This window comes from Bombus affinis, chromosome 12 (genome assembly GCF_024516045.1).
Source record: "Bombus affinis isolate iyBomAffi1 chromosome 12, iyBomAffi1.2, whole genome shotgun sequence".
Taxonomy (NCBI): Eukaryota; Metazoa; Arthropoda; class Insecta; order Hymenoptera; family Apidae; genus Bombus; species Bombus affinis.
This window is the reverse complement of record NC_066355.1, coordinates 3805234-3820446: the sequence shown is the minus strand read 5'-3', so window position 1 is coordinate 3820446 and position 15213 is coordinate 3805234. Positions and strand designations below refer to the sequence as shown.

General features: G+C 33.8%; 2 protein-coding genes across 6 annotated transcripts; one reads left to right on the top strand and one right to left on the bottom strand.

Annotated features, from left to right (window-relative positions):
* Nucleotides 1-4172: 4172 nt before the first annotated feature.
* LOC126922461 (arf-GAP with coiled-coil, ANK repeat and PH domain-containing protein 2) lies at nt 4173-11279 on the bottom strand. The gene is made up of 12 exons (XM_050735012.1): nt 11056-11279; nt 10824-10881; nt 10443-10501; nt 9758-9931; nt 8991-9635; nt 8674-8853; nt 8484-8590; nt 8225-8408; nt 7245-8127; nt 7089-7188; nt 6886-7006; nt 4173-6818 (listed from the first exon to the last, which is right to left on the bottom strand). Exons 1-12 carry the CDS (start codon nt 11106-11108, stop codon nt 6650-6652), a joined length of 2733 nt encoding a protein of 910 aa, XP_050590969.1. The 5' UTR covers nt 11109-11279; the 3' UTR covers nt 4173-6649.
* On the top strand, nt 8173-14951 carry LOC126922466 (COP9 signalosome complex subunit 7b). 5 transcript variants are annotated; one of them, XM_050735028.1, is made up of 4 exons: nt 8173-8191; nt 11903-12557; nt 12627-12801; nt 14744-14951. In XM_050735028.1, the coding sequence occupies exons 2-4, from the start codon at nt 11910-11912 to the stop codon at nt 14791-14793; spliced, it is 873 nt and encodes a 290-aa protein (XP_050590985.1). In that variant the 5' UTR covers nt 8173-8191; nt 11903-11909; the 3' UTR covers nt 14794-14951. The 5 variants fall into 5 exon arrangements, with proteins under 5 accessions (XP_050590985.1, XP_050590981.1, XP_050590983.1 ...); XM_050735024.1 differs by lacking the exon at nt 8173-8191 and adding an exon at nt 11382-11690; XM_050735026.1 differs by lacking the exons at nt 8173-8191; nt 14744-14951 and adding exons at nt 11382-11690; nt 12859-14330 and having other exon boundaries at nt 12627-12786.
* The last annotated feature ends 262 nt before the right edge of the window (nt 14952-15213 follow it).

The window sequence follows — 15213 nt, the reverse complement described above, 5'->3', positions numbered from 1 at the left end:
ACACCTAAAAATAGTTTCATAAGACGGTTGCGTCTGGGGATTCTGGATGTTATAAATCTGTTCGCTTCTTCCCTTTCTCCTCCCCGTTTTCTCTTTCGCGGCCTCTTCTAACAAGAATCGAATTTATAAGTGGCGAAACATCGAACGCGTTTCCCTTTGCCGTTGTTCCACCTTTCCTCTTTTCCATCGTAAGTCATTTTTCTTACTTTACACGTATCGCGCCTCGTTGACCGTCGATAGTTCTACATAAACCTCTTTCATGAACCAAATTAAGGGCTAAGGAATGAAATGATATAAAAAAGCATGAAGTAGTTTGCACATTTTGTCTAAACAGAAAAATATATTAAAATACTAGATACTTTTCAGAAGATCGCTGTACAAATTGGGAACGTAAAGAAAATGTTCATGATTCAAAGAGAATTTCTTCGGCATCTTCAAATTTCATAAAATTATAGGATTTGTATAGGAAAAAAATTGCGATAAAAAGGAATATAATCGAATCCTTGAAATTTTCCTTCGTAAGCGATAGTTAAAAATATAATTGGATTAAGTAAAAAATAAAAATTCTTTTTACTAAACTACTTGACTAAATTGTTACAGATATAAAGATTTATCACAACAAACCAATTGACTTTGAATTTGTAAAATTCACTTGCAAACTTTTATCTCTTTTATTATCAACGTTGTTACTATCGTACAAGAGAATCTTTGAAAGTCATAATTCACAATGTACGAATTTGTACACACAAATGTAGAAGAGATCTTTGTGTAAGAGGTATTTGCCAAAAGAAGACTATTGTTTCTCACTAATTAAATCTATTTTTTCCCTTGGACGTAAGATCGATCGAAAAACTTGCTTTTCTCTGGATATTGAAGGTATGGATCTGAGGAAGAGCCGACGAAAGGAGCATAGGGAAACAGAGTTGTTTTGTCGCGACCGGTGTCGAGTACGAGGAACCCAGAATTTCGTAAGCCAGCCAGACAGTGTGTGATTAGTAGGGTGAGTAAGCGATACTAATTTCGTCGATCGACCAGACGTCGGACTTTACGGTTCATTCTAATCTTCTACGCAGCCAGTTCCATTCGGCGGAGAATCTACGCACTTCGCGTTATATCGAGAACGCAAGAAATGTCCACATACATAAATATATTTCGACGCCCACATCGAAGTCTTTTTCTTTCGGTGAAAAATCGCTAGATGAAAAAACTGTTGTCGCTATAACTCGAGATTGATCGTTGATCCTTTTGATCAGACTGGGCAAAGTCTTCTACGCACGATCATATGGAATAATTAGAGGATTTATCGTTCCAAAGATCCGAAGAATTTTTCTCTACCATTAGATAGTCTTGTAAGTAAGATAAGATTTTTATAAGAGTTTGAAATTAACACGATGGAACTCGTTAGAATAGACGTTTTATAAAAGGAAATTACAGTTCTGGTAAATTTGGAGGTAAAAGCGTTAAGTAATTAGTTGAGACTTAAACTTAAAAAATTTTCGAGTGAAATAAGGGTTGAATAAAAGATTAATTACTTTTTGCCAAATACAGATATTGAGAAATTTTCTAAGGAAACCTACTATTATTTATTTCCTTTTAATATTAACCCTTTGCATTGCATAAATATTAAGGATGTTGATAATATATAAACTGTTATTTAGTTCTAGTAATTCCACTAATAAACAATTTTTCCTATTGTGTATAAATAAAAATCCATTTTTGAAACATAACTTTCGTTTCCAAAAAGCGTTAAAGTCGTTAATTCTGTCGTATATCAAAAATATTTCAAAAAGGATTAGGAAGTATTAGGAAGTAAACTAGCGGAAGAAACTACAGGCAAATTGAGTGAAATGATATGCAAAAGCAAAAGATTCGCATAACGATCGTTTAACGTGTATTATGCATAGTTAAATAGCTACGTTTTGCTAGCGATTCTCTTCTTCGATTTTTATTGTCGATTTCGACGCGAAGCTAGTAAGCATAAAACCGACAGGGAAATAAAATGAAGAAAAAAGTTCGTTCGTGGCCCATGGCCAATCTCAATTGTAGTCGTGCTGAAACTTTTTGCACAAGGCTTGATTTATGACGCGGCTTCAAACCGAAAAGGGGCCCGCGGCCTTATCAATGCTATAATTCATATTTTCTTTCATGCTGTCGTAAAAAATAAATTGCACCGATGGATGCATCGTATCGGTTAGTTTCGCCGGTTCGCTGTTTAACAATTCGAAAGGAACCCCTTGGTTATCAATGCAAATTCCCTTTCCATCCTTTCTCTCTTCTCTCTCTCTCTCTCTCTCTCTCTCTCTCTCTCTCTCTCTCTCTCTCTCTCTCTTTCTCTGTAATTTGCCCCTAGACTGTGAGAAAAGAAACGTATAAATATATATTCTCTCAGCTAACCTTAGAACTATTGTTCCAAGAGCGAACGTGCAAGTTAGTAAGTGGGTTCATTTTTACCGTGCAATCAATTTCTTCTTTGGGTTGCCTTCTTGGAAGTCCACGATCGGAGTAAGTCATTTCGCGGCTCGTCTCGCGGAGCCTTGAAGGTTGCTGGGTCGTTCAGGGCTAATTTGTAATTCCGGTGACGTTGGTTTTCTTCAAAGAACGGATCGTGAAAGTGGCCGTGCTAAATTAATGATCGGGCCGGCCGCTTGTTCGTATCTGTCAGTAGAATTAGTGGTGCTGGCTAAGCGTGGAATGACATATGCAAACTCTCGAGGCCGCAATCGTTCGAAATAGGAGCTCTTCTAGGCATCGTAGACTGCCTGCCGCCATAGTTACAGATGGATAGAATCGTGTATCATTATCATGCTCTTCGAACGAGAATCGGATCGCGAATTCCCTTACAAACACTCTATCCTCTATCTTTCTTTATTAGAAATTAACACTTTGATATTTTCATCTTTTAATTGGACTTATCTTTGTGCTTCGTATGCGATTTTCATTTTATCCGTTTTCTTCCATTAGAACTGGAATTTTCTATCCGTCAATTCTTCCATATACGTAGCAATTTTTTTTTATCGTATATTTAAAAAGTTGAATTTTATGAAGCGTAAATTATCACGTTCTCGTCGTGAGGCTCGGTAGTGAGCAAAAGGGAGAGAATGAAAGAAATGCGTGAACACAGTAGATCAATGGCGTCAAGAGATTGCATACTTGTCCCAATGCGTGCGATTGATACATTGACAAACAACGTGCTTTATCAGTCAACGAGAAGGGCACGTTCTACCAATGAGACTACGTTTCTTCTTATCATTGCTATCATCCTCGAGCCAATCCACGGTTGGTGATCGACAACGGCCGAGATGTTTTCATATTTTCAAGCCAATGAATAGGCAGAAGATCACTGTGCAACTGCGATGGCTGACCGTAGTTCATTTCTATGATGAATACATTTTTCCAATTAATTTGCAACAAATTGCCTAACCAGTTTTGATTATTCGAAAAAACTGAAGATTACAGTAGAAATTTTCCTTCTTAGTAATTATCTACGTATAATTTCAGTTGCAATCTTGACAAATTAGAAATCAGCATTTTTAATAGCTACATAATTAATTTTTGACGGATGGAGATAATTAACGGATAATTACGTTTTCGATGAATGATCTGTTTATTGAGATTTTAATATTTAAAGAAACGCTTCACGCGATGACGTATTTCGTGCGTTTTATCTTTACGAAATACGTAAATACACAAATGCTAGCAACGAAAAGTGGAGCATTCACATGTAAGATAGAAAAATTGGTGATAAATTAGTTTGGGCATTCGTGGACGAATGTGTGTGAACACACAGTGATAACTATACAGCGATAGGGTATTGACCCGTTTGGATTAATTTACGCAACTTGGCAAGAGAGCAACGCGTAAATTATGCGTACACGATGCATAAGCGTTTCTTTCGTTTAATGGGGGATTTATCAATCTACGGTTCATAAATTGCGCCGTAATTTCGGTCGTTTTCACAACAAATAAAGCGTTGCGTAAGTCCCTTCTATCCACACAAAATTTGATAAAATAACGGAAAGAACTGAAAGATTGTGCTTAATTGCAACGCGCGTTCGTGAAAGATATAGATTTTTTCTAAACATCTTTTCTCCTTTCTTCTGCTTTCTTTCTCGATTCGCGTAATATTTGTAACGTCAAGTTACGAGGATAAGGATTATTAAAAAGAATACGTATACTTGCATAATCACTGCTTTATGACGTAAAGTTTGTGTATAAGTATGATACATGAATTAGACTGTTTACAATTTTATTACAATGTCGCGCAGCAGAGAAACGATATTGTTTGTTTAACTTGTCTATAGACGTATGTATCGTGGAATTATTGTAACAACGTTTCGCAATTAGGCAGTAACTGGTGACGATTTTACAATAATCGACAACGTTTCAACAAAGAGAAGATTTTACAATTAGGAAATTATACGATTAATGATATTACCATTTCTAGAAAAGAAATTGTCATCTTGGAAGACGTTTCATATTCGTAATGAAAACAATTTGTAATATCGTTATTTTCCTTTAGTTTAAACGTCCTTTCTTTTTGTCAATTGTACGTATAAAACGGGTAAAAAAAAGAACTAAGTACAAAGTACAAGTACTAGAATTAATTTTTCCATACGAAAAGAATTTTTATAATATATGAAAATTCGAGTAATAAAAAATCATTCGTAACAAAGCGTAGAAAAACGCACAGTCACGAAATCGAAAGATTTCTTTGTTTTTTCTTAAAATTACTTTGCGTTGTAAAAACAACAAGTAATAAAATACTAGTATATCGTAGATTAAAAAATAGATTATAGAAGAGTTTTGTTGCAGCTATTCGCTTGTGCAACGATGAGTATCTCATTTCGTTAGAATTATGCTTACGCCACTGTAGTCTTGTTTCTTAATTAAACAAGATTCTTATATCGAATAATCGAATACCAGATTCGAAAAAGAAACTATGGTAATACTATATCAAATAAAAAAATATATCAAACCTGAAAATCATTCGCCCATCATTTTCATAAAAGCTCTCGTCGAAAGAAATTTTACAAAGCTATGTCAATGATCACAACATTGTACCATTGAATCGTAACTATCAATAAAGCCTCTCTACTTAAACAATGAAAAAATATTTAACAATGATTGGTATTGTTTCTTTTTTTCAATTCTTATATAGATTTCTTTTTTCTATTACGTACAAGTAGATTGAAAATCATGCATTACTCTATAAATTTCTCATAAATACTGTTCAACATAGTTAGTTATATAGTATTAAAATATGCACAAAAGGAAGCATAACTTATTCGTTGTACAAGTCATAAACAAAGAAAACTAATTCAACCGTCCTAAATGGATAAAACGCAGCAAGCAGAATGAAATTGAATCTGTTATAAAAATGTTGTAAATACAAATACTTTTTATATGTTTCGTTAAATAATGTTTCTCGAGTTAACTTTAGAGAATTTGCACAAGTAAAGCATTTGTTCAAGAATTAACATCAGATAGCGATCAGATCTACAAGTTTTTATGTACAAATGATTAATTTTTGGCAACAAATTCGATATATATATATATAAATATATATATAAATAAATAAATATATATATTTATATATATATATATACACATACATAATACGGAACTATATAGAATCATTGTTATTCTAGTTTGGTAATCTAATAGGTGCAGTTTACAATTTTTTATAAATGTAACTATTAGATAAACTATATATTCTATGTATTTATAATGTCACAATTAAATCGATGCTAATTATATAACATCGAAATCACTACCTTTAATTAAAAAAAAAAAAGAAAAAAAAAGGAATAAGTTTCTTAGTACCAGTCGCACATACATCGCTGGTAGTGTTAAGTATATAAAAACAGATATATGTATAAAATTGTTCTTCCACCGCTAGACCATATCATATCGAAAACGCGTCGGCCATTAACTTTTTCATAATGTAGAATTTAAAACTACTTTGTCACGTATCTTTCATATCACATAAACGATATACAAATATCTACTTAGTAATATAATTTACACTTTGCCATAGGTATTCGTAAAAGTTTTTCAAATTCCAGGTTGCATTTATGCTATATGGTATATCTGTTGTGAAATTTGTTTAAATCTGTAAGATCATCTTTAAAATATATACAGAGCGCGCGCACAAATTATTATCGCGACATTTCTTTCTGTATATTTGGTAGGAAACCAGGAGGGAAGGTATACAAAAAGATTGGCATCTTAATACTTTATCACTGGACAGCGTAAATTTCCTGTGTAAGCAAAATATAATATTTTCTTCTTTCTTCTTTCTTTCGCGCGCGCGCAGTACATGTGATACTTCTCTAGCTATGTGTTGTTTTCTCTTTTTCTTTAATAGAAATACAAAATGCTAATAAATTTCAATGAACCTTTGTCGCACAGAGATCAAAGTGTAAAAAGATACGACTTCCACGGTGTTGTCTTTGTTTCTCGTCTTCGATTGTTTATATCATAAAGCTTCGGATCACGTTCTTCATACTTACTTCATTACTCATTAATCAACTTTATTACCCTGCAAGGAACTGAAAGACGACATTTTCGATGTACCGCACTCCTTCTTCTCCTTCCGTTGTAGCCTGCTTTTTAGACTTTGCAAATAAACTTTGCACGTTCTTAAACCTCATTCGGGCGGTTGCGACGAATTGTTACTTTCATTTCGTCGTTGCAGTCGTTCTGGATGAGAGCAAGCTAGCTGGCTGAAATCGCGAACGACGTCATTGAAAGTTTCGTCACCGCTGATTCCGATTTCCGAGTCTTTCATCTCTTCGTTTAGAAGACCAAGTCTCAATCTGAAACATACATAAAATGAAGTTGCAATAAAATTTCCTTAATAAAATAAATTTACTTCGCACTTACAACGTAACAATGTCCGCATTAGCTTCTTTTACAGCTATTGACAGTGGCTTTACACCACTTTCATCTTCGATGTGTTGATCGGCGCGATGTTTTAGTAATAAACATACTTGGGCAGTATGGCCTAGATATTTTAAACAAATAACCAAATTTATAGTAAACTTCTTAAAATATAGAATTTATTACAAACAGAAAAAGATATATACCTAATTCTGTAGCCAGGTACAGTGGTGTTTTCCCATCAGCATCTTGACAATTAATACGTGCTCCATTTAGAATCAGATATTCACAAGACATTACAGAACCCTGTATTAGACAAAATTAAATTATCAAAGAATTTAGACAACAATTTGTATACTTACACTTATAATTGCCTGATGCAGAGCGTTTCTTCCTCTGTCGTTAACATTCGTCCATGATTTATCAGCACCAGCTGCTAAAGCTGCGCACATCACAGGAAGATTGTGTGCTGCAGCAGCTTTGTAAAGAAGCATTTCAGGATGCAAATTCTCGATATCCTCTTCGTCTGTGAACTCTTCATCCTCGCCGGCAGTCGAATCTTGATCAGAACTTAATTCTAAGCTATTATCGATCGTTGGCTTTGGTAAATCGCATCCGAACATTAACACGTCGGATTCTATTTTACACTGTTTCTCCGTCCCCGCGTCTTTATTCTCAAATGTATCTTTCACATCAGATACCTCTGTGCTTAAGGACACTTCGCTTTTTATCGACAGGCTATTCTCTGAATTGCTCGTGGCAATCGTATTGTCCTTGATTTCAGGAATAAGAAGTTCGTTCTCGATGTTCGATTCCGTATTGCTATCGATAGTCTTAGCGTTACTTTCGTTTACGTCGCTACGTGGCCGTGCTAAAATTTTCCCATACAGTGTAGAGTCATTCTTTAGATCCATATTCGTGCTATCGTCCGAGCTTAATGAATTTCTCTCGGTTTTCTTCGCTTTATCGACCGAACTCAAACTTTCGATCGACGTATATTTGTTGTCGTCAGAGCTCGTCGAATGATGACCCTCTTTTACAGATGATAACGTTGTTGTTTTGTTGCGGTTAGCGCTATCGATTTTGTCGCAACTCCGCGGCCGACGACGCAATTTACGGACACTCCATTTGCGAAAATGCATTTTATCGCGACTCGTGTGTTGCCCAGACGAGATTATGTTGCTTAAAGGCTTCACGAATTTACGCTCTACATATTTCGCTCTTATCCAAGCTTCACGTATATTACTGTAAATTTACAACAAAAATTCAGCTATATATTTTGATCAGATTTATTACTTTTGGCAGAAGAGTGAGTATTACTTTTTATATTAGTGTTACGTACCCATTGCATTTTGGAGTAGCTCTAATAACATTAGAAGGTATTGGTAGAGCTTCATAAACATTATTCACTACAGTGTTTCCAAGCTCTGCCATTACTTTTAGTATCTCTGGTTCCCAGTCATCTAACGTCAAAGAACGAACTTTACTATAATGAACCCCTAAACTTCTATGCACTCCAGAGCATTCTGAAAAGAAAGAATTGTTAAAAGAAAGTTTTGAAGAAAATTTAATTATCATTATCGTGAAAAAGTGATTTATACCTATGCAAAGTGTAATTCCAAGATTGATACTGGCCCATCTTGGATTAGCACCACCACAATCACAGCAAGTATCATTTCCAGCAATTTTTAGGATTTGCTCCCAGACTCTATACAAAACAAAATTAATTATGATCTTTTAAAAATATGGTCTAAATTGAATTAATTATTCAGTACAGTTTTTGATATATACCTTGATTTCGGTTTTGTCTGTTGCCTGTTCGACCCTCTAACATTTTGTGACTGTGATTCTCGTACGCTAACTATAGTACCAGCACCCATACCTCTTTGAATGGCAGCACCAATCGCTTGCTGCATGGCAGTTACCCATGCTAAATAAGCTTCTTCGCTATCAGCTTGTAATATGTGACTTCTATAAGTTAAATTTATTCTTTAAAGTTATTTAATACAATAAAGCATCTAAATAGAAAATTCATGACTGTATAACCAATATAATAAAATAATCTATCACTATATCAAATTGTATTTTGATTACTAATGACTGCTTACTTTGTAGGACTTAATACTTCAAAACAATTTCTTCTATCACAGTCAACTACTGGTTTCACAGTGCAAAGACGAAGATCTTCTTCCATAATAGTGAAATCATTATCACCAGTCCTCTTTCTATATACTAGTTGGTGGTCTCTTAAACAAAACCACCTTCTGTTCCACGTTTTAAATGCATTACTAGTGCGTTTAAAGAGGTATCCTTCCATCTTAGGATTACTAGGTACTGGAGAAGGTATTAAGTCTCTATTCGTAACGTAAATATGCCGATTTTCCATTTCTTTCTCTAGTTTTACGGAATCGGCCCTCATTTTAATTAAATTCTCCCCGAGATCTTTTAGGAATGGATCCAAATCTTGTGCTAGATCGCTACCTTGATGGTAATAAGTAATACACGCATTCATATAATTAAGTAGGGTACCCAATATTTCGTGTCGCTTACGCGCTTGTATCATCGTTAAAGAATGAATATAATCCAAAGCTGTATGCCGGAAACAGGATCTCGTAGCTGATAAAATATTTGAAGTTTCTTCATACTCTGCTGGTCTGGACTTTGGAACTTGGGAATTTCGGTTTAATGCTATATCTAAGTCTGCAGAGATTTTTTCAAAGTAATGACGAGATTCTTTCACCCTCTTAATGTCACTAAAAAATAATAAGAATGTTATGTAAGAACAATAAGAATATTAAGAATGTTACATGTGTATGTATGTATACAGATAAACATATAGATTACATATGATTATGTAATTAATTAGTTAAATTACCTTTTGATGAATGAGTTAAGATCTTTAATTACTGTCCTAGATGCTTGATCTAATAAAATAGTATGAAACTTGTTCATTTCTTGTAAAGCATGAATTAGTTTATTGAGTAAGGCCATTATCTCTGAATCATCAGTAAAGTAAAGAGATAATTCCCACAGGCTATTGGCAAATTGGCTGGAAACAAAACAATGCATACAGTAATTTTTTAATATTTTTTTAGATAAATAGATTAGAAAAATTCTAAATAGAAATAGAGTCATTACATAAATTAAATATTAATATTAAGGGTAATTTGTTATATTAAAAAGTATTTAAAATAATACAAAAATGTTTGTTTTGTAAAAAATGTTTTTATTTGAACATAATATAAAAGATCAATAGGAAGTGCATAATCCCTGAGCAGCAAGTGTTTCATTTGTATCACTGTATATGTTAAACTGGCTACCATATGTATGAGTCATTCTCAACAGAGCTGTAATTCATATGTTTCCTGACTCTTCTCTATTGCTTGGTATCACCCTCTTCCATTTTACCACTGAATATATTTCATTTGAAACGATCAATAGTTCTTTAATGACATATTTTATACAACCAATCAAATATTTATGTCTCTGTTATAAGTTTCTATTAACCATGATGTAACTCCAATTCATTAATTACATATAATTTACAAATCATAACATACCTTTGTTGTCCTACAAAAAGTTTTCCAGTGTCAATCATCTGGCTACAGTTTTTTAACACCTGTAAAGATTTTTATTTTTAGCTATTCTCAGGAAATAGATGATTATCACAATAATTCTTTTGATAGCTGTGAGATTGCTTATGTAACATAGTCTACTACAATGTAATTGACAATGCAGGAAACTATTGTCAAAATAGATTGACAGTTAAAATTATTACATTTAAATTCTCTTAGAAATTTATAATATCAATAATTTATTTTGCAGTAACACGAAATAACATAACCCTTTTACATTACTATATATAATATAATATACCTAGAAAAAACTTTCATATCTTTTTCACCTAATTTCTCTTTTTTTTATAAATTATTTATGAATACCTTGTCTAATTTTTGTTCGAGTAGATCAACGTTTGCCTCTACTTCCTCGATGCAGGATCTACGAAATAAGAAAGGGATATTCGCAAGATACTTATTTTCGTTAATCAAACGCATTATCAATGTGGTGCATTAAGTGATATTATTCGAAGTAGCGCGTGCATGGAGTGCAACAGAGTAGAGCACGCTAAGCAAACACAGAGATAGAAGCGTAGATTTTTCAAGTGATTCTCACCGAAACTTTGGCGTGTCTCGCAAACATTCCTCGAACTCGATTAAAGGCTTCATTTTGTACTATCCGTTGCTAGGAATTTTCAAGCGCAGTATCGTCCGACGAACTGCAATCTTGAAATTTTTCCGTTCACTATTTCCCATCAAACAGCACGATCATTTGGAAAGACTATTAACATAAACCGTTCGCATTCGCGGAGAACAACACATTCCCCTCTCTTCTGTCAAACAGAGTATAACACATTGAAGTTATCCCAAGCACGAGCCAGTGTTTGTCAGTACTGGCAACATCCACGTAAAATGAAATAACTTCGCAAAGAACGTATTGATTCTCTCTTGAAATATGTTGGGTCAAGTTTCTCCTTTCAATGATTCTTCTGTATAATATTTTGTCGTTGTCCGTTCTTCATTCGCCTTTTTCGTTCGTAGAGATCGTCATCTGGTGAAAGTACCATTTCCTTTTCTGTGGTACGATTTGCACGATTGTATTTACATACATGCTTGCTCACTTCCGAAAGCATATCTGATAGAGAAAGTCATTCGATATTTGTAAACATCAAACAAAGTAAGTTCACCTTATGTAATGAACGTGTGCTCTGTTTTAATTTTCTTGATTAGTGAAATGGATTTTGAATCTAGGTAATAATATTAGAGCGAAGAGTATATGAGGGTCGAGCAGTTTCTAACCTATCATATATAATGTTACTTTTAAGTCTGAATGAATTACAAATCTATAAATAGACACTTTATAAGTCTGTGGTTATAGTAACGGATTTTTCTTGGTTATTTTTAGGAGATTCGTTAGGTACCAACATGTTGGTTTATTCCATTGATCAATGTTTATTCAACAGGTTCAATATGACTGCTGGAACTACCACAGAAAAGTCAACGAGCAATCCTTTGGAGCAGTTTGTATTGTTAGCAAAAACTGCCAAAGGAGCAGCTGCCATAGAGCTTATCAAGCAAGCGGTAGAGACACCAGGAGTACATGTATTTGGAGAGTTATTAGATATGCCTAATATCAAAGAATTAGAGAATGGACCTTATGTTCAGTATTGGAATACTCTGAATTTGTTTGCCTATGGGACTTATAAAGAATATTTAGAGAATAAAGATAAGGTTTTGGAATTGACTACCACTCAAAAGAAAAAGCTCCAACATCTGACCATTGTAACATTAGCCACAAAGTCCAGATGCATACCATATTCTCTATTATTGGAGGAATTAGATATAAAAAATGTTAGAGATTTAGAGGACTTAATAATAGAAGCGATCTATGCAGACATAATACATGGTAAATTAGACCAAAAAAATTCACAGTTAGAGGTGGATTACGCTGGTTTAGGACGCGATGTTAGGCCTGACGATACAGGTGTTGTGGCTGAGACATTAGCTGCTTGGGGTCAGGCTTGTGATACAGTGTTAGCATGTATCGAGGAACAAGTCACAAGAGCTAACGTAGAAAAACAAAAGGCTACTTATCACAAAGAAAGAATACAGAGAGATGTAAGTAACATGTACTCTGATAAAACACAAATGCTTGTGCTGATAAATTTTTATTTTTTCTGTTGTTAGATTGCTAACATAAAGAAGTCACTTGCTGCACAAGCTGGAGGTGGTGGTGTGCAGGAAGCTGACATGTCTGGAGGCAGTACTGGATCTGCAGGAAGTGAATCATGCAGAGAAGCATTGTCAACTCCACCGGATGCAAAGAAGAAGCAACAAAAGGTCAAAGGTATTAAAGGCAGTGGTAAGTTCTGGAAGACAATTCAGTAATCTTTTATCATATAAAATGTATCGATGGCAGGATTGTAGTACGTTACATGTAATCTGCATTAAAACCCTTGCAAGCCTATGTAAAACTGCGATAAACAATGATGGTAAAGCAATTAAGAAGCACCATTGTGAACAAAGGGAAAAGTTCATTGTCATATTTTGGTATACCATACAGATACTAGATGGATTGAATTTTCATTAATTTTAAAAGAGAATCTTGTAAATATATGTAATGAAATATGACATTATGAGTCATTGTTATGTTTGTTTAATGATATTTATATGAAGATTTTGTTACATTGAAGTTGCAAATTTTTTCCGAATTGTCGTTTATACTATGTGTTAGAGGAAACTGAAAGAAAGTGGGAGAGGGTAATATATAAACGAATTTATTAATATTCGTTCTATCTAAAGTAATAACTTGAGTTAACAGATGCGAGGATAAGGTAGCTTAAATATTTGGGACGGAACGAAGGAAATCTATAAATTCATTTCTACGTTGTACCTGGCTTTAGGTTTCGAATCGGTATTATTAATAAATTTTATATTTTATCATTGACATTCTTGCAAAACTAAATATATTTTGATTTAGCGACTTTGTGTTAGAAAAGTAATTCAGTCATTATTATTAAACAGTATAAGAATTCTTCATCGTAAAATCGCAAATTCTCTATTTTACTGCACGCTAGATTAGCTGTGGCTAAGAAATTAAAATTATTGTCAAAGAGATTTACCGAGCATTATTGAGTAAATCGTTGTAAACACGTACTTGCAATTAAATTTAATATCGAATTAGTAATCTATTGTCAGCGATTCGAAGCAGACAAATGTAAATCGCGAACGAAACCATGTCACATGTCACATGATACATGGAAAAACACAATTGTGATCGTCCTCACATCGATACCTTAAAAAATGAGAGAAAATGACGAACATTCTCTTATATGAAAGAAAAACAAAGGTACTTTTATAACGAATAAGCTTTTAAATTTTTGTAAAACGTATAGCATGTACGAGAGTTTCTTTTAGTCAGGCCAAAGATTTTATATTTTGCGTTTTAAGGTGTGAATGATAACGAAACAGGGATTTGACAAATTTTATAGGCAAGTCTGATAGCTGTTGCAATGAATCTGCATATTTGTTATTGTATCCGTGCCTACACAGAATATTGTCATCATTGGATGACGTTAGAGTTCAGCGTGGTGAATTGCTTAAATGTGTCTCATACAGTATTAATCGTTTTCATCGTCTCTGTTAACATTCGTATTGTCTTTCTTTTTCTTCCCTACAAAGACGATATATAACGTAGCCGTCACGAGAGGTGATGAAGTGTAACTAGTCGGATCGATCATTATTATTAAAAAAAGTAAGAGAAAAGGGAAGGTTGTGTGTTTAGGAGGATGTAAACGGTATACGAACGACACTTTGCTTAGTGAACAAGAAATGTCAGTCGAATTACAAAACGTTGTAATTGCTAATGGAATAAAAAGATAATTTATTTTAGCGAGGTTTTTCTATTTCTCTGCACCCTTTAACGCCTTTCCTTCACGTCTGTGTGCTACGAGTGATCGTAAGGCTTAAAATAAATTTGGTTCGTAATATATTCCCTTTGTAGATGTATTTACTTAGCGTAGGATACGATAAATAGGAGTTTAAAATAGATAATAGTATCAATATCAGTTTCCCGTTTTGATTTATGGGAATCTTCCCTATTTTTACACTTTTAATTATTCGTAGATAAGCTTTTTGTATCTAGCTTATTGGAAATAAATGCTGCCGGAATAAAGTTTTATTCTGTCCTGGAGTGGGCGTTTATTTAACAGTAGAAAATCTTAATTTATCCTGTTTTTCTCACAATCTAACAATGTGTATAATAGGTGCAAGTCACAAATGATACGCCTAATGGGGATTTTCAGGATCTACTAATCCGGTAAGGCACCATGAACTGAACGATGAGCCAAATTGAGAAGTTTATCTTAGGTGAAACTTCGTGGCGTATCACCAACTCGATCTTGGATTCTATCTGTCTGTCTCTCTGTGTCCACATCGTTATACGAACAGCGCATCTTTTTCTCTGTAACCTTTTTGTACTTTTTGAGAAATAAAACAGATCCTAAAAAGTAACACGTCATTATTGTAAAGCCTTGTTCAGATTGGTCAAGTTAGTTGAAATCAAGTCGTTTGAATTCAAGTAACTTGACTTCAAATAGATATCTAAAGGAATATTACGTTGAAGAGAGTGATTGTTATTGTTAATGTCAAACGTTAACGAGATATAATAAAAATATTATACGTGAAATATGGTTTAATACAAAGTTCAGACAAACTTGATTTTGGGAACCAATATAAGTAAGTACGAAATTGAAAATATAATTACTATCATTCC

Bases quoted from the DNA above. Each gene is read 5' to 3' on its own strand.
- LOC126922461 (XM_050735012.1), bottom strand. From the start codon at position 11,108: ATGAAGCCTTTAATCGAGTTCGAGGAATGTTTGCGAGACACGCCAAAG. The intron at 8,409-8,483 runs GTATAAATCACT...CTTTCTTTTCAG, and splicing joins TGGAATTACACTTTGCATAG to AATGCTCTGGAGTGCATAGA. The intron at 7,007-7,088 runs GTATATATCTTT...TAAAATATCTAG, and splicing joins GTACCTGGCTACAGAATTAG to GCCATACTGCCCAAGTATGT.
- LOC126922466 (XM_050735024.1), top strand. From the start codon at position 11,635: ATGAACGTGTGCTCTGTTTTAATTTTCTTGATTAGTGAAATGGATTTT. The intron at 12,558-12,626 runs GTAAGTAACATG...TTCTGTTGTTAG, and splicing joins AAGAAAGAATACAGAGAGAT to ATTGCTAACATAAAGAAGTC. The intron at 12,802-14,743 runs GTAAGTTCTGGA...GGGGATTTTCAG, and splicing joins CAAAGGTATTAAAGGCAGTG to GATCTACTAATCCGGTAAGG.